General features: G+C 47.1%; 1 protein-coding gene across 10 annotated transcripts in view; it reads right to left on the bottom strand.

Moving 5' to 3' along the window:
* gapvd1 (GTPase activating protein and VPS9 domains 1) overlaps window positions 1–26061 on the bottom strand; it is a 32417-nt gene that overhangs the window by 1904 nt on the left and 4452 nt on the right. For 3 of the 10 annotated variants that reach the window (XM_076039104.1, XM_076039106.1, XM_076039105.1), the window contains exons 2-26: window positions 22565–22783; window positions 21624–21891; window positions 19825–20397; window positions 19653–19736; window positions 18576–18710; window positions 17671–17863; window positions 17073–17153; window positions 15286–15443; window positions 14929–15058; window positions 14655–14780; window positions 14363–14536; window positions 11089–11226; window positions 9745–9879; window positions 8975–9094; window positions 8664–8741; window positions 6957–7303; window positions 6780–6867; window positions 5973–6005; window positions 4431–4502; window positions 4209–4337; window positions 4009–4135; window positions 3779–3891; window positions 2264–2423; window positions 1928–2115; window positions 818–1031 (exon numbers count right to left, since the gene is read on the bottom strand). In XM_076039104.1, the coding sequence (XP_075895219.1) occupies window positions 818–1031; window positions 1928–2115; window positions 2264–2423; window positions 3779–3891; window positions 4009–4135; window positions 4209–4337; window positions 4431–4502; window positions 5973–6005; window positions 6780–6867; window positions 6957–7303; window positions 8664–8741; window positions 8975–9094; window positions 9745–9879; window positions 11089–11226; window positions 14363–14536; window positions 14655–14780; window positions 14929–15058; window positions 15286–15443; window positions 17073–17153; window positions 17671–17863; window positions 18576–18710; window positions 19653–19736; window positions 19825–20397; window positions 21624–21891; window positions 22565–22749 (4049 nt within the window). In that variant the 5' untranslated portion in view covers window positions 22750–22783. The remainder of the gene's footprint in view (window positions 1–817; window positions 1032–1927; window positions 2116–2263; window positions 2424–3778; window positions 3892–4008; window positions 4136–4208; window positions 4338–4430; window positions 4503–5972; window positions 6006–6779; window positions 6868–6956; window positions 7304–8663; window positions 8742–8974; window positions 9095–9744; window positions 9880–11088; window positions 11227–14362; window positions 14537–14654; window positions 14781–14928; window positions 15059–15285; window positions 15444–17072; window positions 17154–17670; window positions 17864–18575; window positions 18711–19652; window positions 19737–19824; window positions 20398–21623; window positions 21892–22564; window positions 22784–26061) is intronic. The other 7 variants (XM_076039108.1, XM_076039107.1, XM_076039109.1 and 4 more) reach the window with 7 other exon arrangements.

Here is a 26061-nt window from a genome sequence, read left to right as displayed (position 1 = left end):
TTTTGTGTTATGTTAATGTATGTTATATATGTTATTTATTAATTGTGGGATTTTTTAAAAATATTTTTGACATATTCCAGTTTCCAGTGTTGAATATTCTTGAGAATTTAAGCCTCCTGGATTTAGACTGAGAAACAAAAACTACAAAATCTACAAGAAAAATCCATCTGATCTCTAGCAGAGGACTTTAAATCCTCGATTTGCCTTTAATCAGTGCTCGGACAACACGGTGCTGAGGTCATATCAATCCTCTTTCAGATAATCAGACCGGGTTGAAAAACGGAGCGATTTCATCTTGATTTGCTTTGGTTGGTTTGTTTAACTGTGACTTCAGTGGATGTGAAATATCGCCTGAGGCACCAGTGACGCAGACGAGACACAACAACCGTAGACGCCGAACTCCCCTCTTTAAAAAGGGAACATTCTGTTGACGCTCGGGTGGCTTTGGACGCTGCCAGATAGCAGCTCCAGCAAAAGTGTGAAAAGCCTCCAAAAATAAAGCGCACTTTAACAGAATTTGTGTTTGTTGAGGAGGCTGAATGGTGTTTGGCTGTCATCCTCGTTCATGCCAGAGCACAAAACAAATGTGCAGTTATACTAGTTGCACATTAGTGTATTTCACAGAGTTTTGTCCTTCCTGGTAAAGCCTCTTTATGCACTATCCCCCCAAAAAAAAAAAAAAAAAAAACACCATTGTGTTCTGTGCCAAAGTCTTCCCGATGGTTTGAAAGCCACGGCGAATAATTGAATAATAAAATATCACAAATAAAATAGCAGCAGGCTGTGTGGAGGCACTGGTGTCATGCGAGCCACTCACTGGTCTCTGAGAATGTCTCCATCCTGGTTGGGGTAGAAGGCCAGCTTAAAGATGCGGTTCATAACGCTGCGCTCGATAGCCATCTGGGCGTCCTGCAGCTGCTCTTCGCTCGCGTACTGCCAAATGGCATCGCGGGCCATGGCGCCGTACAAGTAGCGCAGGAAATCCTCCACCGCTGCCGTCTTGTCATCCGCCGCTGTGCAGCCCTGGAACGCTGGATGGGGAGCGGCAGACACAACAGATGTGAGGCGAGATTCGGCGACGGAGTCAAACCCAAAGAGCAGTGGCGTGTGCGGACGGTGGAGGGAAGCGAGTGTGGTGCGCGGGAGACGGGGAAGATAAACACCGGCAAGCCGACTCTGCCAAAATGGAGAATCTGGTTGGGCTTAACGAGAACTATCCAAGCTGCAATAACTGCTCTAGTATCCACATTTACTAGAGGATCCAAAAGCCTCAAGATACTTGTGAATTATTTACTCTTGTACAAAGTCTGTTTTTTCTATTGCTTAACATGAACCGGTGAGGAAATGAGATTGTCAACAGTCAACGGGTATTTTGCAGCCAATGAAATACAACGACTCCACAGACAGAAATAAAGAGGGAAGTTGTTTCATACAAAAATGGCACTGGTTCTGTTTTATCCAGGTCCAGAGGTTGAAGGTTACATTTCAGTGATAGCGTCCTATATACCTGCAATGACGTCATGGGAAATGCAAGACTAATGCAACACCATGTTGTTTTTGACACAAAATAATTGATTAAAAATGACTTTAGCGTAACTTAATTTTTGGTTGCACCTTCATACAAGAACAAACCATGTTTTACAGCAGCATTTCAAACACCAGCACAAACACCTCCTGCCTGCATAGAAGGATGCTCTCACTCGTCTCCATATATTCTGAAGACTGATCACCTCCAAAGAACCAAGGTTATATGTGATATTGTTTTGCCTTCTGAGAGCTTTTTAGATTTTTACCACAGGTCAAAATCATATTCATAAACATTTACAGAATTGCTCAAACCTATTACAGTCTGAAGACTGTTGTTTCAAAACTCGTGTGAAAAGGTCCCGGATGCTCTGCTGAACCAACAACTCGCGACTGGAGTTACCTTTAATGAAGTCCAGCATCTTGGCCTCCATGTGCTCCAGCAGAATGCGCACGCAGACAGTGGTGAAGTAGCGGTTGGCCACCTCCTTGTCCCTCAGCACCCTCTGCAGAAGCCTCTCCAGGTGGGCCTGGGAGGTCTGCAGGCCCTGCCGACAGCGGGTGAGATACGCTATGTACGGCGCTCGCTTTCTGCAAAGGAGGTAAACAAATATTTATATTTTTATTATGGCTATTATAATGTTCAATACATCACAGCCTTAAACAACATTATGCTCCGGGCGGAGCCGAGATAATGAAATTGAAAACAACACGGGTGCCCTCGGAGGGCAAGCATTGCCTGTAATCCTCGGCGATGGCAGCCAGCAGCTTCCTGCAGGTGCGCGCATCGAAGCGGCTGACGCAGCGCGTGGTCTCCTGGATCTGGGCCATCTGGTTCTTATCCTGAAGGTTGATGGCCTCCGCTAGCTGCACCTTCAGGAAGCAGACGATCTCGTTGTCTGAGGGGAAGGGACGGGAAGGAGGAGGCGTTAGAGCAGCGGCGGGACGACGAGAGCCGATCCAGCAGATGACCTGACTGACGGCTGCAAACACGGAGTCGAACGGTTTTTACAGTGGTGATGATTACACAGGACGCCGCTTCATTGTGAATGGGATTGTCCCGCTTTACTCTGCGAGTGCGGTTGCCCTATTTTAACACCTTAATGCACATTATGGTTCATTAATGCATTATTGCACAAAAACCACATGGGAAGTGTTTTAATAACAGCCCTCTCTCTCTCCCCAGGAGGGCGAGTCAGGGGGTGAGGGTGCTCGGCGTCTTGTTATAAGGACACTATCAGCACACTGGACCGTTGCCAACATTAAGAGCTCGCTGATCTCTCCGCTGATCTGTGACACAGAAACTCAATATCTACTTAAAACCCTGAAAACTTTGGAGAGAAGAGACAAAGGTGCAAGGGCTCGATAGGGACACAGAGTAACAAACAGGCTGGAAACTAAACCAGCGAGTGAATGACGGCAGGAGGAACGTGATTTAATTTTGTCCATTCACTGCGGTGCTAAATGTTTTGGGATACTTAGTTGTTTTTAGCAGTTGAAAGCAGGAATTGGTAAGAACTCATAGTGGACAAACAGTAGTGGAAAAGGGTTTTGGGACACCGTTAACATTTTACTGAATCGCAATTATTGTCATTAAATTCTTTCAAAAGGTTTGACTGCATTTGAGGCAAACAAACCAATTGAAACTATTTTGTTGTTTATTGTTAATGGGGCAAAAGGAGAGAACTAAACTCTTGCACTACTGTCCTTCAGATGTGTTGCAAGGACGCCGTCTTGCTGAAACACCCAGTTCTGAGCTGCACGGCAAAGTGCACATGCAGCATGTGGGTAAATGTTGGTGGCTGTACGTTGACTGCGTTCAGACTGCAGGCGAATCTGATTCAAATCAGATTCCTTCTCCAACACGGACTGGCTGTTCACACTGTGTTTTTAGTAAATGTCATATAAGTCATATAATTGCAACAGCAGCACTTGTTGCCATCGTTGAATGTTGCGAAACGATTGACGTCACGGACAGTCAAAACAGATCGGTGTGTTTGGAGCTGTTCACACTGAGACACGTCTGTCCAAATGCGATTTGAAACTACCTCCCAAAAAGCGGTTTCAGTCCGCTTCGAAAGAATTTCATGTGATTTATCAATGTTCAGACTACAGAACAGCCATCCGGTTTCTGGATGGGCTAAAAATCGGATTTTGGCTGGCAGTGTGAACAGGGCTTTGGAGACCTAAGACTGATTGTTAGAGCAATACAGTACATCGCAATTTTTCTCCCGACACCTTCTGGAAGGCGTACCTTCAGAGTCCATGTGATCGGGAAGGCCGTTCCGCGTGGTCGCGGGAGCCATGATGGGCAACGCCACAGAGTCCGCGGAGCACAACGCCAACCTCAGCTTCTTCTTCGCATCACTAGACGGGAGACAAGAAACAAAAAACAATGAAGCCAGTGTCTGAGCAAAAAGCCCCAATGAGTATTGAGAGAGGCGGAGTGAATGCGAGCTTGTGTGTTGGCTGCAGGACAAAGACCTGAGGGAAAACTTGGAGTCGTGCTGCCGGGCCGTCTGGCTGGCCGAGTCCAGGAGATCGTCGGCAGAGATGTTCTGCAGGGCGTCGTCTCTGGAAGAGTCGTGGACGCCGTCCTCGCCGCAAATATCTGCACCAAAGAAGCAGGATGAGGTCCACCGCTCCGACGACTGGAGTGTTCCGACACACAGTTTCATTTTCACCTCCCGTCCCGTCGTAAGAGGTTCCACCCGTGGCTCCGTCACTCGGGCTGCTCCTCTTGATGTTCCTGTACTTGTCCAGGATGTCTTCTGCCACCTGCACTTGACTGCTCGGTCTGGGCAGCGGCTCATCTGGAAACAGGAAAAAAAAAAAAAAAAACATCAGCAAGACATTCCGGCCGGGCGTGTTTGGAAGTTTTGCGCGAGGGGAAAAGCGGGGCTGACCTTGCGGGATTCGCTCCTGGACGCTGTCGTCTTTCTCGTGCTTGTCCCTCTTGCGAAACGCAGCTATCGGAGCTGAAGAGGAAAAAGGCACCCGATTGGTGGAGCGCAACGGTTCAAGGGCGAGCGGAACGATTTGAATCCTTCGACAGCCACACTTGTCATGGTGTGTGTGCTTAGTTCAAGTAAAGAATGGATGGTCAGTCGGAACCAAGAATACATTTCTGAGCAAAATCATATTGAAATGGGGGAAAAAAAGAACTGATGGTTTACACCAGAATATCACAAAGTAGTAACCTTACTGTGACTCTCTAATTCATGGGGCTTGTGCTCGGGGGAGGAAAGCAACACGATTTTATACGTACTGCAAGGGATCAGAGAGGAAAACTACCACTACTTCCTTTTACACTGCGCAGAAAGAAAAAGCTGATCTCCCTCTCAGACCAAATACATTTCTGGATAGGATAAATTGTTAAAACCCTGTAATAACTTGATTATAAACATTCAAGTTGGGCTGGATGTTGAATTTTTACAATATAATTTTACAATACTGTAAAATTATCAATCTTTCAGAGCAAAATTCCAATTACCAAGAAAGTGCCTGCGAGCCAATAATCCTTTAACACGTGTGTGTCAAGTTCACTGGTGATTGGCTTTCCCATTATAGAGGTGAGACTTAGAGACACTTGCAAACTCCTCTTTACGTTAGAGTGAAATTTAGCATGTGGTGCGGCTCCACTTCATTAAGGTGGATCAAAATAAAGCAAAATGCAACATTTGTGCCATGGATGGAGCGGCAAAGGGCGGGAATACAACAAAGTCGATTTGGAGGAAATCCTGATTTGAACCACCAGTAAAATGGAAAACTAAAGGATTTGTCCTGTAATTTCAACATATTTATGTTGCTGTTCAAATTTAATATTGAATTTGATGCCTGTTCATATTCTTAGTTGTTGTTTCTTAGTTGGGTGGGTAGTGACAAGCGCATCAGTCAGCTGTTCTGTCTTGGTCTGGTCTTTGTTGTGTGAATTCTGCCAGAATCAACCTCGCCTCAACACAAATATGGTGGGTGGGTCCCATTTCTACACATCATTTCTAACCAGTTACCAACTGAACATCTATGATTCATTTTTCTACATATTGGTGTGCAATCGCAGAGCAGCATCAGAGGTACATCCCTTAATACGCCACTTAAGATATAAAATAGCTTCGGCAAACTTGTCCTATTAAATGCAGGACCAGCTAGAGGTACAAACACACACACATACACACTGCAAACACTGGCTGGGGTCTCTACTGATATTCTGTATTTTTCCCATACAGTCGAATGAGGAGAAAACGAGAAGGTGGTGGAAGAAATGGGAGGCATGGATGAGGGAACTGGGATGTGGGCACTGAGGCTGGGCCGCCGCGAGATCTAAAAGGTCAGAGGTCAGCGTCTAGAAAGCAGCAATGGGGGTGGGTGGGTGGGTGTGGGGGGGGCTGGGGTGGGCTCCAGCGGTCAGAGAAGCTAGCCGAGCGACGGGCAGCGGAAGAAGCGTTTACCTGGGACGTCACTCTCGGCCGTCCAATACAGCACTGTGAGGGACACAACAGACAGGGTTGGCCTCGCACATACACACACACACATACGCACACGCACCACCACATGGCCCGAGCACCGAGGCGCTTTGATTCTTTCCCACCCCCTCCCCCCACTTTATGAATACCAATCCGGTGTTTACCTAAGGACGTCATTATCTCAAAGAGTAATAAGCAAGCCGGCCTGTGTGGGCACAGCTCATTATTTCCCAGACAGATGTATGAGAGATGGTTACAGAGTAGAACTGCAACAGGAGATGTGTCATCTATCAGCGGCGGTGACAGAAAGGTCCATCTAATGGCCATTTGCCGCTGGCTGACAGCACTGCTGGGAGGGCCGCAGCCGCGCTACGTACGTAGCCGAAAGCCCCCTCTGATGACTGATTAGCTGTGAAAAGTCTATATAAATCTCCAGCCAGTGAGACACGTGGGGGGGGGGAGAGAGACACATCTCTGGAGTAACTTCAAAGAAGCGAAAACATAATTTTCCAGCCGGAGCGCGGGCTCGGCGCCGACCAAAGAACGGATCATCATTCTCCCCCTGGCGTTCTGAATGGCTGTGGCCGCGCTCTTTAAAGTGTGATATTTCCCGTCACTCGCAATTAAGGGGACTTTTGTTTCCCCCGGACGGCGACAAACAAAGGGGAGGGAGGGGAGGGGCGGGCTGGGCCGGGGAGCGATCAATTCTGTCGCTCCTCAAGTCATTTTTCACTCAAGAAAACGGGCCGCGGCCGCCCGCCGAGGATCAGCCGGGGGTGTCGGTTCTGGCACCTTTGGGAATGGCGGACACGAAGCGTTTCTTCCACCAGGGCCGGTTGCGGTCGGACTTCTCGTCGTCGCTGTCTTTCCTGTCGTCCACCTGCGGGGAAGGGGGGGAAACCACTGGAGTGAGTCGGGCCGGCGGCGCCGGGGGGCGGATTCTGGCTTGGGTTAAAGCGACCACCTCACCTCTCCTTTCAGGGAGTCCTTGCTGGGAGACGAGGACGGCCCCAGGGCGAAGGCCCCCGCCGGGTCGCGCTCCTCGGCCGCCGCCCGCCGGTTGAGGCCCGGGTCGCTGGTGGGCCGGCGGCCCGGGCACACGATGTCCGAGCTGCGGCTGCGCACCAGCCGGTCGGGGAAGGAGTGGCGCTGCTTGGTGTGCTCCAGCTCCGCCTGGATCAGGCTGTGGGGGGCGAAGAGCGAGTGGCGCGGTTCCTGGCCCAGGGCGCTGGCCTCGGGGATGGGGGGGTCGGGCGGGGGGTGGGCCGGCCGGGTGTAGTGGACTTTGGGTCTCACTATCGTTCCGGTGGAAGAGCCTGAGGGGAAAAACAGACGGTATGTTTTTGACTTTTCACGTATTTTGCTTTTTATTTTGAAAGAAACCCACAACAATACAACTCGAGAAAGTGAAAATAATGGAAGGACAAAAAAAATAAAGGATGAAATAAATAAATGAAATTAAAATAATTCTAAATTAAAGTGAGGTTCACCTCTTGTGGCAGCTTCTATAATTCGGGACTGAGCCCCGGCGAAAAGACCCATTTGTATTTTGTCAGTTTCTTCTTCTTCTTCTCTTTCTTATTAATTATTATCATCAACACATTTTCCGCCGCTTCGAACCTCATTTTTGACCCCTGAACCTGTATCGAAATTTCACACAAAGGTCAGAACCGGTGAAAGATTTCAGGAAATGAAGAGAAAATCTCTCTGGCGCCTCCTAGGCCTAGAAATGGCCCTAGCTGACCATTATGCTTGAGGAGTATTCTTCTCCATGCACGCAGTGCATTTAAGCCATCTTTAGTCCAGGCCTCCTGCTTTCATCCTAAGGTACCATGCCAGTCTTTCTATCATGTAAATCTCGTCTAAAAAACCCAACCGCTGTCTTGGAGAATCACTTTTTCGCCAGTTTCTTGTTGTGGGCACAAGACGGTAAATTGTGGATTTTGCGAGGCTGGAATGTGCTTTTGAAACGCCCCTCAGTGGGCTGTTTAAATGCATTATTTCTACATTTAAGGTGCTCAAATGTAAACAACGCCGCCTTTTACAAGGTCGGAGCCTCCTGGTAGGCATTTGTGTCCGACTGCTCCGAGATTCATAAACGGACCGAGGGTTCCGGCGTTCAGGCGTAGAAAGAGGTGGAAGTGCAGCGCAACAAAAGCTGCTGAAGGCTTCGAACTCGGAGGGTGATGGTGGGGGAGGGGTGGGGGGTGAATCAACACCTTTAAAAGTGGGGGGGAGTGCTAAGGAGGGCCGTTTGTGGGAGGTGAGCGCTAGGTATAGGTTGGCCACCTGTTCCAAGGGTACACCATCTCTCCTGAATAGCTTCCAATGGCAGCAGCGTGCCATGAGCACAGTGGGACGGGGGGGGACAGTGCCAAAGAGCCTGGGGTGAGGTCTCTCAGCCTGTCATCCCTTCACCTTGCCACAGACGCCGCCTCACCCTTGCAAAACACTTCCACCTGCCGCCACGAGCTACAAACTGCTAATTCCAGATATTCATCGGAACAACAACAACAACAAAGTGACGCAAAGTGAGCTTCTTGTTTTTTTTGGTTTTTTTTTTTCCTAACAGGACTCAAGCTGTTTGCCAGAGCCGGGGACATTAGCGTAGATTTAATGGGGCTTGTTTCGCGCTCTTCCATTGGCTGCCGAGGCATCGCTGAGGAAGCAAATTACCTTCGCCGGAGGAGAGAGGATCAAACATAGCCAGTAAGGAGTCGGCCTGCGAGGGAGGAGACGTCGGATGGTGCGCTCCTAAAACAACACACAAAGAGGAGAGACGATTAAGGGCCGGCTGAATATTTCAAACTTCGTGTGGCTTTTACAAGCCAATGTGATTTCACGAACTAACTCTCGTCCTGGCGGGTTTGACCCAATAAAAATTCAAAAGGCGAGGTTAGCTCGCCGGCAGCTGCGAGAGTGACGGGGACTGATGGACGGCGCACTGACGGCTGAGGCAGCCTGGTGGGAATGTGACACTCTCCTACCGTGGCCCGACTCCTCCCCATCTGGACTGGTGACAGAGTCCTTCCCGCCAAAGTCCGAGCTGCACTCCGACCGCAGGTCCTCGATCTTGTTGGGAATGTCTTCCGAGGTTGCGCTGATCCCTGCGGCGGCGGGAGGGGGGAGGAGAGAGTGGGGGAGGGGGCAGAAAGCACCACGTTCAGGAGAAAGAGATATTTATTACCGCGGTCCGAAAAAACGGCGGCTGCATATTGAGCGTCTCCAAGCAAAGAGGCCATTTTTCTCTTTAGAACGCGGCCGCGTACTTCCTCTGAGATGGGAACCCACTGGGAACTCTAAATTGGTAGCATAAGCTCCCATGGGCTGGGGGAGAGGACGCGGCAAAGAGTGATCATCTGATGTGGACTATCCATCCCCGCGTCCCACGGGACGTTTTCCTGTGAGCAGAGCCGGGGACGTCACCGCTGGCTCCTTTTTAATCTGGGATAGTACTTCACGCACGTGTCTGGCCGGCTCGCGGAGACGCTGGCTGTGTGTCGGTGCGGTGAAATTGCAAAAAAAAGAAAAATAATGAAAAAAATCTCATACTGACCCTGCATCACTGGATGTAACCATGCGCAGAATTTTAAAAGCCTTGTGTGCTCTATAACAAGACTAAAGGAGATTTAGTCCTGCTATGACATGCAGGGACACTTCTTTTTTTTCTTTTTGCGCAAATTCTAAGTTTCAGGCCTTTCCGACAGAAAAACGAAAAACACTGAGGATGAGACGATGTGAAGAGAAAGCTTTGTACCTGATACCACGCTGAGGCCCGGCGTGCTGGGCCTCGAGCTGACCTCTCGGACCTCGGTGTCATCCGAGGTGCTGCCGACCCCCGAGCAGCTCTCCAGCTCCTGCAGACGCTCCTCCTGTTTCAAGTCTGGGGCTTCTGCCGCAGACAAGAGGACACGTTTGTGAAAATTTCAACGTTGGAGGTTCCGCCGTCGGCCCTCTGAAGTGTGACTGACGATCCACTCAGTGCCACCGACGACGGTCAACCGCTCCTTCCCCCTCGACCCCCCTGCCTCAGCTGATGATTATTGGCCCACCAAGTGGGCACATATGCACCAAATCAACCAAAGCATACAATATCACACGTTACAAATGCCAAATGAAGCCATAAAGCTAGCGCGGCCAGTTCCGCGGCGACCCAGCGGAGCCGTCGGGGCTTCGAACCCGGCGGCTCGGCGCAAACGGCGGCGCTCATTTGCATGCTCGTTAGGAATAATGTGCCGGCGAAGTGCTCTTCAGAGTGCAGTTTTCTGCTGCCTGGCCATGAAACAAGCGCCACGCTCGGGAAGCAGCACCTCCGATCGCGCCATTACCGCCGCCGAACACGGGCGGCAAACCGAACGACTACGCAAAAAAACAAAAAAAAAAAACTAAAAAACAATCAGGACACTCGTGCGTGTCGGAGCGGAGCGCTACTTCAATTAGCAGAAGGCAAAGAAACACTTAACGACGCTGATTTTCCGCCGAGTGGGGTTGAGCGACAAAAACGCTGATTATTAATAATAATAATAATGATAATAGTTTTAAAAAAAATATGCGTGTTTAACTTGCAAAAAAGCGGAGGAAGAGAGGATGCGATTTTCTTGAAGTGGTTTTGGCCCGAGGTGATTGCTGTGTAAACACCAGCAGCCCTGCAGCGGCGCCACGCTCCGTTTCTAGTGAGATAAAACGGACTGGAGACAGCTGCTCCCCCGCCGCCCCCCCGTCGCCCCCCCCCCTCCTCCGCCAACCCCCGCCCACACGCTGCTCCACCACAGGTGCAAACACACCTGGTGGTCCCTCCGAGGGAACCCTGAGCTGTCTTCCGCCGGCACAACGCACATCCACGCTGAAAGACAGGCACGTGCAGAGAAAAGACCATGACAGCTGCACGCACACCGTTTTCTTCCTTTCTTTTTCTTTTCCCCCCCTTTCTTTCCCGGGCTTGGAATGCGCTACGAGCAGATGCGCCGTCCCATCCCCCCCCGCCCCCCACACCCCCCACCGCCACTTCCCACAGCAGTTTGTGCCAAACTACCATAAACGCGTATGAAGCGCATCCGAGGTGAAGGCGGTGCAGCAACAACAACGAGTGGGATGTTTGTACCCGAGTCGCTGGGAAGGACCTCCACGCTCCAGGCCTCGCTGGTGGTCTCCGAGATGGTGGAGCCGTAGGGGTCCAGCAGCACGGAGCTCGAGCCGTGAGGACACAACAGGCTGCCGAGCATGTTCTCCGCAGCAGCGCCTGAAAGAAACGCAGGGTTGGTTGGTTTTGTCGGCGCAAAGCCGCAAGGCAAGATGGAGCTGCAAAGTCACAGAGGATGTTTTCTTTGTTCTTTCAAATTTTTCATTAGCAACTGGGAATAATTTCCATTGCAACGACTTGTATTGATAATGGCGCTTAGATCGGAGCACATCTGGCAACTTCACAAAGACGTTCAGTAAGATACTAGTACGCATAATGCAAAACTGTTCAGTACAAAATAATACACACAGTAGACAAAGAGTGAAAATGTTAGGGTGGAAGTGTCTAAAGGTTTCGCACTACTGACTATTGAGACTGAGATTTATGCCTATGAAGCTTCTCAATAACACACAATGCTATATGACAATATTTAAGGCAAATTGACTTTGTCTGCAAATCTCTTCACTTCGTCATCTCCACAATTTCATTGTTTTAATTTAGGCAATTTAATAATCTTTTCCGCACGAGGAAGTGCAAACAGATTGGTGGCCAAAGCGATTATGGAGGGGGTTAAAGGATAATATCTAATCTAGGCTCTTAAAATAAATCCAACTTTGTTTCAGGTTTTATTTTCACTTGCTAGCTTCGAATAATTCATTTATTTTATTCAGGTGAACGTGAGAAAGAAGCAAATCCTCCAATACATTCTTACTGCAGAAAATGATGCACGTTTTTTTCATTTGACAAATGACTGAACGGCCACGTTCTGTCTTAATTAAAATCCTGCTCCGTCACCTTTACTGCACGCCTTCAGGTGTGTCACGCAGACAGCGCTGCGCAATGGGCCGAGCAGAGCCCAAATACCACGCAAACAGAGGGGGGGGGCTGCACGCGGAGACACGGAGGTGGACCCCGCCCCCCGCGGGCGCACGTGCCACCGTGCCAACGGTTCAGAGGTTAATGGTAATATCTCACCCTTCTCCGGCCTCCGGGGCCGTGACATTGAGCCGTTGACTCAGCCGCGCATTACTCACGAGCAAATTACCGCTTCAAATAACCCTCCCGCAAAGTCCTCGGCACGGACTCTCTCCATCTCCACTTTGGGGGGATGGTGGTGGTGGTGGGGGGGGGCGGCAGTTTAACAAGGCGGAAGGATTTGGGGTGCGAGTGGGCCAGGGCTCGGGCCCAGGAATCGTGCCTGCGCACTCCCGGTATGCCTCGCTTCCACTTCACGGAACACGAGCACCCGTGCCAGCGCCCGGGCCGTGCGGGCGCGGCGAGGCTGGCGGGGGAGGGGCCCCTCGCCTGACGGCGGGAGCGCTCCGTCCCGCCGTCCGTGTTTACAGTCTTCGAGGTAGGGCCGCCGAGTACTCGTCTTTCAGGTGGATGATTAAATGAGTGGCACAACAAGAAGTGAAACAATTAGAATTTCTGCCTCATTATCATGGTAATCTTATCAGTGGGATAATGAGGTATTAATGGATATTTAATGTGCATCTCATAACCCAATCCCTTGGAGAAAACACATAAGGAAATCGCTGTAAATTCACTTAATGATGGAAAAGTCCCCCAACGCCATATTCCGAGGAATGAAAAATGGTGGATGCAAATGAGAAGGAACCAAGGTCAATAAGACTGCGGGGACTGAGTGAATGTCAGAGAGAGGGGGTGGGAGAGGGAGAGGGAGAGGGAGAATGGAGGGATGGGCATCAGGAAGGCCGCGGTAGAAAATAAAAACTGAGGCAGAGGGGCGAGAAGGACGACGTTCCGGTGGAGGGAAACGAGCAGCTACCGTTAGCACCGACCGCAGCATCCTGGAGCGCAGAGGCCAAACCCGACCCGGTGACCCTGCACTGTAACTGCTGAAGATGTGCATCTGACATATCTTCCCATTATGATAATGCATGTGCACTTATTATCTACTGCGATAATGCAGGCTCATGGCAGGATATGCTTCCAGAGACGCGCAATAAAATGGCTCAACTCGCCCCAGGAGACTGTTTTGTTTTTTGTTTTTTTTGTTTTGTTTTTTTTAAATCAGATCTGTCTGCTTCACCAATGCTTCCCAGCAGCTGAAAGATGATAACGTACACAGGCAGAAAGTCACGTATGTACGGATTAAAAAGTCAGGGGCAGAGGGAAATGAGGCTCTTGCTCTGAATTAAACTGACAGTGAAATGGCAACAACATAGCAGACTAAGAAGCGAGTACATAGGAGCATCGACCAAATCACAACCAACTGCATCCATCGGCTAACAGTGTAAAAAGGTTTAAAACCCATTACAATGTGTCGGATTGTAATGTTTCAGATGTTTGTTTAAGAAATGAACAGCAATAAAGTATCATAAAGGTAAATGGGGACAATTAGAAAGGGTTAGTAAAATAAATGTGTAGGTAGGATTTACTGAAGCACTGCCACTTACTTTTCTTAAGTACTGACACTTCAATTTGAATTCACCAAAAGTGTTTACATTACAACAAATTAATTAAACATGTTCAAGCAAAGAGCGGAGAAAAAAAAGTGTTTTTATTTTTTTTGTGTAAATACGTATTTCTAATTTCCAATAATGTGTTCAGGACTCTGTGACAGGGTCCATAAAAGTTGGCGTTTCTTAATGTTGCACGTTTACTTTACAAATCTTGGGCTTGCTAGTCTACCCTCACACCACAAGGTGGTGACATTTTCCAAAATCTACTTCAACAAGAGAGTTCTCACCCCTTCTGGCCTGAGCTTTTCTGCAGCCACAATAAGACATCATGCACTAGCTGGGATCCAAATAGAAATGCTCCATATAACCACCTACATTGGAGTCAACAGGCCTAAATCCAATGGAATTTAGCTCTGTTTTACAGTGAGTAGAATATTCATTATTCCCAAAACCTATAAAAATAAAATTTTATCATGCCAACGGTGAAACAGACAGTTGTCTGTCTGTGTTCTTTGTGCACATGCTCTGTCTTGACATCGATGCACAGTGATGTTTTTAATATTATTTGACATTATTGTTAACATTATCACAACAAAAAAAAAACTCAGAAGAGCTGGGACGGATCGGATTACATGTAGCAGCAGTGGAAATCTTCAGTCGGAATGAAAAAAATTAAGTGTGCACGTACATAGATAGATACTTTACTAATCTCCATGAGAAAGTTGCAATAGACGTCCACACACGCAAAGTGAACCACTGTGCCGTACCTGCGATCTCCTGCAGCCGGTCCTCATCCATGTTGGGGTCAAAATCGCTGCCAAGCACGTCTGTGCTCCAGGTTTCGCTGACCGTCTCAGAAATGTCCCGGTCGTCCGTCAGCCCCATCATGTCTCTGATCTCAAACTTGCGCAGCTTGTCGTCCAGGTTGTCCTGAGTTGTGGCTGAAGACGACAAGACAACGATCAGTGTCACACTCGTTTAGGAGGTTAATCTTTCTAAAAAGCTGAGACAAATGGAAAATCTGCAAACGTACTAAAAATAGTATTAAAAATGAAAAACCTTGCTCATGCTCCAGAAGCTGGAGAGCTTCAACCCCGTTGCTCCCTGATGGTCCAGCTCCCAGTTCGGACACAGACTCTCCCTCCAGGTCCAGAGACGACACGGAGTTGGAGCGGTTGGAAGGGCCTGAGGGAATCGTGACACCAGTGATGTTGCTGCACACTCACGCATCGATGGAAGCAAAGTGAAATGTGAAAAAGAAAGCTACACTCTTCTTCTTTTGTGTTTTGTTTCTTTAGGTTTTATAATGGAAAAAACATTTCTGCAGACTGACCCTCTGAGATTCCTTCCAGGTTGTCACTGCAGAGTGAGAATCGCAGTGTCTTGTCTGGTTTGCCATGCAGCTTTGTGTCATCAGCGTGACCGTCCCCCTGGGTGCCGTCGGCCATCTGCAAGTTCAAAACCTAGCGAGCGACGGCAAAGGTTAGACACACCAAAAAAGTACAGATTTTCTGAATGTTGTGTCCGGTTTTCCCGTTGTCCAACTAGCAAGCCGGAAAATAAAGCAAAATGCGCGTCAGCACTAAGGAGGCCCACTCCGTTTCAGTGACAGCAGGAAATGCGCTAGTGAATTTATCACGCCATCATCTCCTCTGCAAATGAAGCCATTAATTCCAGTCGTGTTCATTACCTCATTCTCTGACATCATCCCAGGGACAGTCTGAGGACCGCTGCCTATTGAAATCACCAGCACCTCCTCTGGCATCAGCTCCTGCAGCGATTCCTGGGAGCTGGCCTCTGCCTCCCCCTCCTGGGCGATGTTGGAACGACTGCGGCTCCGGGCTGCTGCTGGTTGGAGAGATTGTTTTATTATTATTTCGAAATCAAATAAAAAAAAATACAAATCTGACTTTATAATAGCAAGTATATAAATGGCGATATGAACAGAAGGCCATGTATTAGTGGAAATAAAATGGAGGGGGGTTGAGACCCTACTCTGGTGGGTCACAACAGTGAGCTGCCTCTTTGCTGTGTCAGCTGGTTGCATTTCTGTTTATAATAAGCTCAGCATGAATCATAGGTATTTACTGTCAACGTCACTTCCTCAAAATCAGCTTTAAAGCTTTTGGCACGCAACACTGGTGTGACTTTTAAGAGCAGTTTCTCTCCCGTTTCATGATTTATTGTTTAGTTATGACTGTTATTTCGCCAGTTAATAAGGCCGAGGCACGGATTCTACATAGCTAAAGCTCACATTACACACTGTGAAACACGCAGGAGCACACACAGAACTTTGTTCACGAGTAGCGAGATCCCCTTGAAGCGGAACAATGAGAGAGCGTAACGTGAAACCAAGACGGCTCTTGATCTCATTTGCTTGCTTTGTGCTGAATCACTGTAGCGACCAGCTTCCGCGGGGATTAAAGTGGCACGGCTGACATAATGGAACTCTTGAGCAGCACATTGACTTTGGTACCTCCGTACACGCGGGTCGGTTCTTTCGTAGCCGACTAAAATATTTAAAGAGCAGCTACATATGCGTCACTTCAGAAGGATGATGTAAACACCCATCAAGACACAGAACGTTTATCAATATATTATGGGGGTTTAATATCCTCTCTCAAAATGGAAACAATGTTTCCATTAGAAAAACTAAGATGATTGCGCACAGAGACATTAAGAGTTGCCATTAAAGGACAGCCTTTCAAAAGTTCACCTTAAAATTAAAAAAAAAAAAACTGAAACCGTGAAAGTCATCTAGTAATCTAGTAACTAGTAATCGCTAGTTACATTATTATATGCACTACGATGCTACCGGAGGAAGGAAAGGTCAACAAAACCAGCAGCACAATTACGAGAGGAAATAATGTGAATGGCTTCAATGTGAGCGCTTTGGGTGCAATAAAAAGTGCAATTATTATTATTATTGTTATTATTATTATTGGAAACATAAAGTAAGATGCAAACATTGGAAACAGCTTATTGGTCAAGTGAGCAGAAGGTTTGCTATGGATTTCTCCATCCAACAGTTTTGCCATTAAAAGAAGCTTTAGCTAATCTTGCCGTTTCTGAAAATGTTATATGCTGTATTTTTTTTTTTTTTTTGTTTAAATATGAAACATTGTGAGAAGGAAGTGCACTTGTGTAGAACTAACGCCAGCCAAGAAGATAAAAAAGCGTGACATTCTCCACAATTCCTGCTAATGAAAATCCCTGATGAAATCTTAGAGAACAGCATAAGGGAAAAAACAATTCAATAAATAAACAAAGTTGTGCCAATGACGAGCCAAAGCGCAGTGCAGGGCGGGGCAAGCATGGTGAGAGTGCATGGGCTGCAGCGGTGAGCAAGGCTGGCGGTGGGGGTGGAGGGGGGTATCAGGGGGAGCTACAAGATGAGTGTCATCTAACTAACACGCCACAGGGTGAGGACAGCAAGATACACGGATAGGCGGCTCCGCCCGCGGTCGGGCTACCCACCAAAAGGGGTTACTAAGGGAATGTGTGCAGACAGAGAGGAGGCTGTAGGGTCCCAGGAAGTTATAGCGGCTAAGTGTTGTCCTGGTCGTTCGTTGGCAGCACGGCGGAGGAGAGGAGAAGGGACAAAGTGGGGGAGTTGGAGAGAGAAAAACACTGCACATCTCAGAATCAAGAAAGCCATTTTCAGGAGTCGCGTCGAGGAGGCTCGTGCGTACATACAGACGTCACATCCCAGAGGCGCAGAGTGCAAGCGGTCCATTTCCAATTAAAGGGGAGTTGCCGCGGCGTCGTTTGTCTGGAGGATGCTAATGAAGGTAGCCTATGCATCTTTTCCATCCATTCCAATTAAAATGGCTTCATTTATATTTGGTAATTTAATTGGTTGTCATTTCTGTAATTGAGCCTCAATTCAGGGCCACGCTAATTATCTCTATAACAAGCCGAGAAGAAGCTCATTAGCGTCCTATAAAAACACGGGCCGCTCGCTAACCGTCGCCGCTCAACTCTGCCTGTTTGTTTTGCTTCTAATTAGGCGGAATATCAGACTTTTCCTCCAGTCGGCAAACTACAGCGGGTTTCCACGCTCGGCCTGGGGTACCTATGGGAAGCCTGTTCTTCTTGTTGGCAGGGGTGGTGGCCGGAGAGAGCTGAGGGGTGTTGGAGGGAGTCAGCTCCAGGCTGTTGCTCTTCACGGCTCGATTTTGGGGCACGTTGGCGAGCAGGGTCTCCAGCGCCATGTGCTCCTCTTCCCGCAGGTGGTCTCCAGCCATCACGCTGCGGACGAAGTCCACCTGAGAAAGCAGGGAGATACTTTTTTTAGAGGGAAGAAGTGGAAGGCAGTGCTTTTTTGGCAGAACAATTTTTTTTTTTTTTTACGTGAATCTTAGTAAATTACATGAATTAAACTGCATGTATTATTTTCCGAGATGGAGCTGAAGGCAATTTAGCCGCTGCCTTCTACCGCTGTTCTGTAAAAATGTATATATAGTGAGCCTGGGGGGTGGAGGGGTCACATGACAACCGCGAGGCTAGTTAATGCATCACCTGTGTCACCAACCAAACTCTGCTGGTTGTGACAAATCCAGAGGCTTCCCAGCACACATGGGTGTTAATGCACGTTACCACAAAAACATCTTAACATCAAACATTTAGCAGGAAGCACTCAGAAAAATAAAGAACTCTGATTGGCCAAATTTACTTTAGCTCTAGCTAGCGCATGGATGAACGCACTATTTATCGCAGTGCTTACGACGTGTCTACCGCACATGTCGATATCGCGATATCAATACATTTACGATATATTGTGCAGCCCTACTTCTTTAATTTACAGATTTCATCAGCAATGATCCATCATCTGAGTAACTGGAGCAATCACTCTGACACTGTTAGGATTGTGGATTATATAATGCCAATTGCAACCGTTTATTGTTCGGAAAGGTGAACACCACAGTGGCGTTCCAGCCTCAGCAAACAATGACTAAAAGAAGGGCATTGATTGCCTACCAGTATTAGGAGCTGATTGTGTGTGATATAGACTGCAGTCCTACTGAGCCCTTCCAAGGGGTTCATTGAGGACATGGGTGGGGTCTCGACCGCTCTTCCTCCGATCACCACGTCCAGAAAGGCAGCGACGCAGCTCTACGGAGGGAGGAACATGAAGGTGCGTGTCAGGAAGTGGGTCATCACAGCACTTTGAAGGAGAGGATTGTGGTTCTTTGTGTATGTCGGGGCGGTTCTTTTTGTCTTCTGAAAAGCCACTTCCTGGTCCTTTCTAGAAACCTGAAACGTCCATGGTCAGGGCTTGTGGCGCTGAATAACTCTTGAGTGGAGCAGTGCTTGTAATGTCAGCAGGTGCAAAGCTCACAACTCAGGCAAGAGATTGTTCAAAACTTTTTGATACAATGCCAATTTTGAGAGTCGGTCCAGAACTGTACTTTTTTGAGACTGGATGTTTTATAGCAAATTTAGACAATAACAAAAATACATTGGCATGACAGCACAAAGTTTTGATTTTCCATTGTACTGGCAATTAAAATCAGGATTCCCTTTCAAATCAAGTTATTCAAATGTTGAATTTTGTTTTAGTTTAATCAACATTAATGAAGTGGAACCGCACTTTCGACGCTAATTTCCACTTTGTAGTCAACAAAAGTTTGGGAGCATCTTTAGTTCACACTTCTATAATGTGAAAGCCAATTTCCAGTGACTTTGGATCTTGACACATACGCTAAATAATTATTGGCTCACAGACTCTAAGATTTACAGGCTTGAATATCGGCATTTTGGCACCGAGAGATAATTAATTTTTCAATATTGTTAGGATCGGAGCTTCGGGTGAACGCACAGAAGAAGGATTAAACTGGGTGACAGTCAGCCAGGCGAAAAGTCTTTAGCTTCAGCAGAAAATTGAGACAGCTACCCACAACCGTGAGGTTTATATACAAGGCTGGTTTGTAGTGCTTAGTATACGAAAAGTTCGAAAGTTCGAATAAGAAAACAGCTCTGACTGGAGAACCAGTAAATATGAAATCGATCGTACTTTTAAGTTTAAATGCAAAAGCATCACGGAGGGTCACGGACCTTATCAAACTTGGACAAAATGCTTTTCCGCCTGGGGTCAGCGTCGTCGTCGGCCATGGCCAGCTGCTGCAAGAGCTGCCCCACCTGTGGAAACAAATCAAGTCGTCGTCATCGCTCTCCGCCACAGTGGGGTCCAGCTCTTTTGCAGGGAGAACCGCACGCCGGCGCCAACCTGCATGAGGTTGAAGCGGGCCACTTCGTTGATGGGCGCGTCCGAGATGATGCCGTACTGCTCGGGGTTGACGATGGCCGGGCAGATGAAGCAGGTCAGCAGCAGGTCCGTGCACATGGTGCGCACCTCGCCCACCTCCAGGCGCTCCACGCACGACAGCGTCTTGTACATCTGCGAGACGATCCAGCGCAGGCTGTGCGGGAAGCAGTAGGTGTTCTGCTTCAGGTAGCCGATGAACTTGTTGACCAGGGCCACCAGCTTGGCCTCGTTGGCCTCCACGGCCGCCTGCACCCGCTGCCTGTAGGCCTCGGAGCCCTTCTCCCCGAAGCGCTCCTGCTGGGCCGGGGTGAGGCGCTCCGTCACCTTGGCCGGGTCCGTCTCCAGGTGGTCCTCGTCCTCCACCAGCAGCTGCATGATGGGCTCGTGGAGGGTGGCGGTGAGGAAGAGCTTGGCCGAGTACAGGCCTTCGGAGAAGAGCTTGAACAGGATGCTGAAGGCGCAGGTGCCCCGCCGCAGCAGACGGCGGGGGTTGTCGCTCTCCTTCAGCTCAAACTCCACAAGGTACCTGAGGACCTGGCGGTGGCAAAAGACGAGAGAGACGCTTGAAAAAGTTGTTAGTCTACCTGAGCTTCCCAGAGGCTCCACCAGGTGGCCTTGGAGGGATTAGTAAAGTTCAGATCTGTTTCTTTACAGCGACTGGTCGAGGATTCCTGAACTTTTTCTCCCCAATCTCAGGACATTTGGAAGTAATTTCTTATCCTCATCTTTCATTGTTCATAATAGCTTTTTTTTTATTATTCCACAGCAATGGGTTGAAAATGAATTTGACCCCTCTGCCCTTTAAAATACATTTTAAAAAAAGACTACTTGTTTCTGCAAATAAGCTTAGTGGCTTTGTAATTTGGCTGCTTTTGTGTTCATAAATATCTCAGATTAGGGATGTTAACAATGAATCGATTATTGATTAATTGTTAATTAACAATTTAATCGATTAAATTAGTCACAAATAATTGAACATTTTCTACACAGGTAGTTAATATCATTATAACAGTGTAGTGGTAGGAAATAGCAATTCATAATATACCTAGATTTACATTGCAACTTTAAAAAAAAAAAAAGTTCAAATGTGACCCATTAGAAGTCAACTTAAAGTCAGAGGAGAAATGTTTTGGGTGTTTTATAATTGTCTCTAATGTAAAAATGGGTCACATTGGACCTTCAACATTATTTAAGGGTTAAATAATGTGTTCCTTACACATTTTTTATTGGGAAATTTAGCTTCTCAACAATCGACACTTAGCAATAATAATAATTGTTAATCGATCGATAAGGCCAATTAACTAACGATTAATGAATTAATCAATGATTTGCATCCCTATTTCAGATAAAATATTTTATCATTTCCGTTCCTTTACATAACAGTGTGAGCACGTGGAATTAACACATACATTAAATTAACATTTCTTAATGGGACTTAAAGCGACTCCCACTCAACATCTACAAACAAATTTGCAAATCTGTTAGCAGATTGCTTCCTGTATAACATGCTTTTATACATTAATGACATTAGGTGCAAACCAGTGTGATGCACCTCGTCTCTCTGAACAGACACCTTTGTCACAGTTATTAGAAAGAGATGAGCTGTTGATGAGCCTCATTCGCAAACATTGGCTTAAGCCACTGTAAGTCTTCTGGAGCCACTGAGCGGAGGCCAGCACTGCTAAACACTCAAGGACTGTGGTGGCTGATCATTTAGAAACCTGACGTCAATTTGTTAGTGAGTGAATAACGTTAAACACCTGCAGCAGGTAGCTCTCGTCCTCCTGCATGATACAGTTGCCATAAAGTGAGGTGAAGACGGTGTGGATGACGCCCTGGGTGTGTTCCTGGTTCAGCCGCTCTCCTGCCACCAAGCAGGACGCCACCAGCCTGGGGTTCTCTCTCATCCGGGCCAAGAACTCGCCGTAGATCGTCTCCTGGAAGCCCAGAGTCTTGTAGCCGTCCACAAACTGTGTGTCCTCCAACATTTTGGCACGTTGGCAACATTCGGCCGGCGAGGCTTCCGCACTGTCCGAAACACAAAGAGAGGGAAAAGCCAGAATGAAAAATTAAAAAAAAAAAAAAAAAAAGGCAAGTTTGAGTGTAGATAAAGGAGGATGGTCTGAAAAGTGAACGACCTCACACGGAAATATTACATGTCTTTTGAAAAGAAGCACAACTGCATCCGACTAAAGTTATTATTATTATTACTACATTCAACATGTCATCATATGAAAGACTGACTGACTTGACAACACATAAACACCGTTTCTGCTGACAAGAGGGTGGTTTGGAATTTGGAGGTGGGACCTCATTCCGCATTGTATTGTGAGGGCTGAGTGTCTCAGCAGCCAAGTAGTTTCTGTCTCTTGTCATTGCTAGAGCAGCGCAGCTAGCTACACCGCTAACCAGAGCAAAGCAAAATTCCACCGCTACTAAGAAACGAGTCCCTCAGAATGCAATGCGATGCAAAGGCAGGTTTGTTTTCAACATTATTCTATCAGCACAGATATTTTAATCAATAATCTGGTGTTATCATTTATGTGCCTCATGTATACAGTGGAGTGAGTAAGATTGTTGGTATTATCTTTTTAGTGCAGTAAAAAAAAAAAGTGAAATCCATGAATTCCTCTGTGTTCTCGGGAGAGTGTTCTGGCCTGGGTACTCTAATGTGAAAGACAATTTGACCATTATGATGGACCTGGTGAGAATAAGGCGATCCAGGTTGATCCTCTGCTGCTTGGCGATCCATGCGGCCCGGTACAGCCGCTCAGCCGTTTTCAGCACCTCGCCGTTCAGCCTTTGGATCAGCTGCTTCTCCGACGCCGTGTACAGCCGCTCCTGCTTCAGGTGGTGGGCCAGAGTGTGGATGTCTGGCTTCACCATTTTGGCCAACTCTCGCAGGAAGAGACACCGATCACTGGCGAAGGAGAGAGAACGAGGCAACGGAGAGAATGAGAAGAAGATTTGAAACATACATGGTAATAAAAAAGTGAAAGCTAATACAGAATTCAAGGGAAAATCTCTCTTGCCATGCTAGCATGTCCAATTAAGTCATAATATGGTCAAGCAAACCCAATATCAAAATGCTAGTCTGTATTCCACTGGACAAAATAACGTTCTCTTTTATAAGTGTGATGTCAGACCCTTTTGAGGACTCCAACAGTCAAAAGCAACTCGTGAAAAATCCAGCAACTTTTTCTTGCGTTTTGGACGACGCTGCTGGCGCTGATGCCGGTACATTTCAGTGATAAAGTCGAGCGAAAACTCATTTCTTGCACACGAGCGGCAGAGGCGGCGGCCAGCCCCGCCCAGACTCACAGCAACATGACAACCAGCCAACAGCACAACTGCCATGGAGCCTCGGCCTCTCCAGAGGCTGAGAAATGCTTGGCACTTGCACTTTTGATTTTTTTTTTTAAGTAAACTATTTCTAGCGACTGAAAAGCAATAGATTATTTTTTTTTGAGTCGAGTGACAACACTGTGTAGTCATTGAAAACAGTTGTTGGAAACTGAGCCGACCAGACTGACATTTTGGATTCTTCTGTCCCCTGCTAGTTGGCGGCAGCCAGAGAAACAACAAGGACGCGTGACAACAACTGACACACAGCAGGATCATACAGCACCAAGCAACAATGTTTAGGCTTTCATCTTGTTAGTTCCATAGAATAAGGTCACTCGATGACACAGTTGGTTCTCGGACAAAATTTTAACCACAATGTGAAGACGTATAGTGGTGACAAAAAGTTTTTGGACACCTCCTCGTGCATTTGCAATGTGTTGTGTTGCACCTAAGAATCCTTCTTACGTCTCCAAGTGCAAGTTTTGTTTTGGTTTTTTTCAACAACAATCACCCACACGGTGCATGTGCACAGAAGTGGGCACAAGGACGACAGAAGTTAAATATATAATGACAATAATTGGGATTGAATGAAAGTGTGTGTGTGCCAGTGTTTAGTTGAGTTTATACATCGATATTGATCAACTTTAATCACACATTTGGTAATAAAATCTATTTTCAATTCTTCCTCTCGGTTATTTCTAAACCTTTCAGAACTTATTGAGCGTTTCGTGAATTTTCCTGCATTTCAAGGTAAATACAGGATATGATTCCCTTTTCTTGCAGGGCTCACACATGACGCTGGCACCTTCCGCGGGAAGTGACCACCAATCTACGCGTTTCGTACAAGGCCCGAGGAAAACAGCAGACCTGCTTTTTTTTTTTCCGACACAAAAAACGCAGGCCCGCTGTGGAAGACGCTCTGCAGTATGCAAATAGCGCTTCCATTTCCAGACGGACGCAGCCAAGACATACAAACCAAGCGCGGCGCATGAAATTTGAATGATTTCTTGCCGAATCGTCTGCACAAAGGCCCCTTTGTGGCCAGTGGCTCACACAGCAAACACAGATTTCGCTGTGCAGCTCAGCGCCGGAGAGGAGAACGAGGCGAGACCGCGTCAAGAATGGAAATGACCGCGAGGCCGCGTCGCCGCTCGCAAACCTAACAGACAGCCACAACGTTCGGGCTGATGTGCCTGACAAATCTAATCGGCCATGCAGATTTAGACGCACAATGATAGCCTCTGCATCGGATTCCCCCGAAGGAGAATTCCAGAACAAACAGGGAGGAACGTTATCGCCGGTTCGCTGCGAACACTGCTTTTCTTTTAATGGCTGGGAAAGAGAATGAAGGTAAATTAGAAAGGAGTAAACTGGCTTTAAAAAAAAGATGAACTCGGCTTCCTGCCACAATGAGTCCGGACATCTCGCGTTCACATATTGTACTGTCTGCACGGACTCCACCGCTGTTATATCTCCTTTCATACGGGACTTTTTAACAATGTTTTAACCAGGAAAAATGTGTCATTTTACTCCAGTCACTGATGGGCATGCTTCTCCATACACAGGCATAAATGTGAAAGTATGGCAGCACGAATAAACCAAAGGACGAACAAAACATCCATGAGCGAGTCACAACAGACGAACGTCCGACGGAAGCGGCGCTTGTTTAACTACAGAGCAACAGCTCCCAAACTCCAACACTTCTGGGTTTTTGTTTTTTTTGGTTGACTAAGAGACATAGCAGCAACAGAGTACAGATTTGATGCTGTTTAGTTCATCATAAAACCATGCTGACCAATATAAAATATTCAGTGTTTTTTTTTTTAAGCCAGGTTGGTTTCCTCATCATGTGTAACACACAGTACGTTCAATGGGTTTTGGCTGCATCAGATTCACACAAACTAAATGAAATTATTTTGCCATCTATCGTTAAGCAAGGCAACATAAGAAAACTCAATTCTTGTACTCTGGACGTGTCGTAAAGGACGTCATCCTGCTGAAACAGCCGGACGGCCCAGTGCACGTGCAGCACGCGGCTAAATGTTGGTGACTGCACGAGGGGGGAAAAAAAAATTGAACTAAAAAACAAACTGAAACGGTTTGAATGCAGCACATCACAAATGCATGAGGCGTCCAAAAACTTTTTTTCCCACCACTGGAAGTGAAATGTACGACTCCGTGATAAAAGTTTACTGAAGGAAAATATGAAGAGCTGGCTTGATCATAATAGTAATAACTATTAAAAAAAAACAACCACTATGTTTTAGAATGTGTATGTTCTCCTCATAGACCCAAAAACCTACATCTCAAAATTGAGCCCTGACCAAAAGGCCTCTTATACACATCTCCAGACCTTTGCCATCCTGTACTTATACTCCTAACTATAGGAGGTGACGCTCAAAATTTTTTCGATACGATGCTAATTTCAATATTTCGAGGTGTTTTGTTTTTTTTTTTTCTCAATACAATATACTTTTAAAACCAATTTGAACAACATTGCAATTACAGCACAAATATTTAATTTTCCTTTCAACTGCTCATTCAAATCAGGATTTCAGCCAAGTTATTCCAGTTTGTGATTTTCACTCTAACCTAAACAAAGGTTTGCAAGTAGTTCACGCCTCTGTGATGTGAAAGCCAATCAACAGCGACTTTCCATCACGACGGGTCTGCCAAGTGATTTCTGGCTCGCGGTCGCTGAGATTTCCTTTCTTGGATATCGGAATTTGGCACCGGGAAATGATTTACTATGCGATATTCAATAGGATCGCAGCAGTCGGGTCGGTGCAACAGATGCCCTACGAAGGAGAAGTAAAAAAAAAAAGAAAAAGCCTGGCTGCGAAGGTGACCTAA

Source organism: Nelusetta ayraudi, unplaced genomic scaffold (assembly GCF_046127955.1).
Source record: "Nelusetta ayraudi isolate G7.1 ecotype Tasmania unplaced genomic scaffold, CSIRO-AGI_Nayr_v1 ptg000058l, whole genome shotgun sequence".
Taxonomy (NCBI): domain Eukaryota; kingdom Metazoa; phylum Chordata; class Actinopteri; order Tetraodontiformes; family Monacanthidae; genus Nelusetta; species Nelusetta ayraudi.
This window is presented reverse-complemented; position numbering and strand designations above follow the sequence as displayed.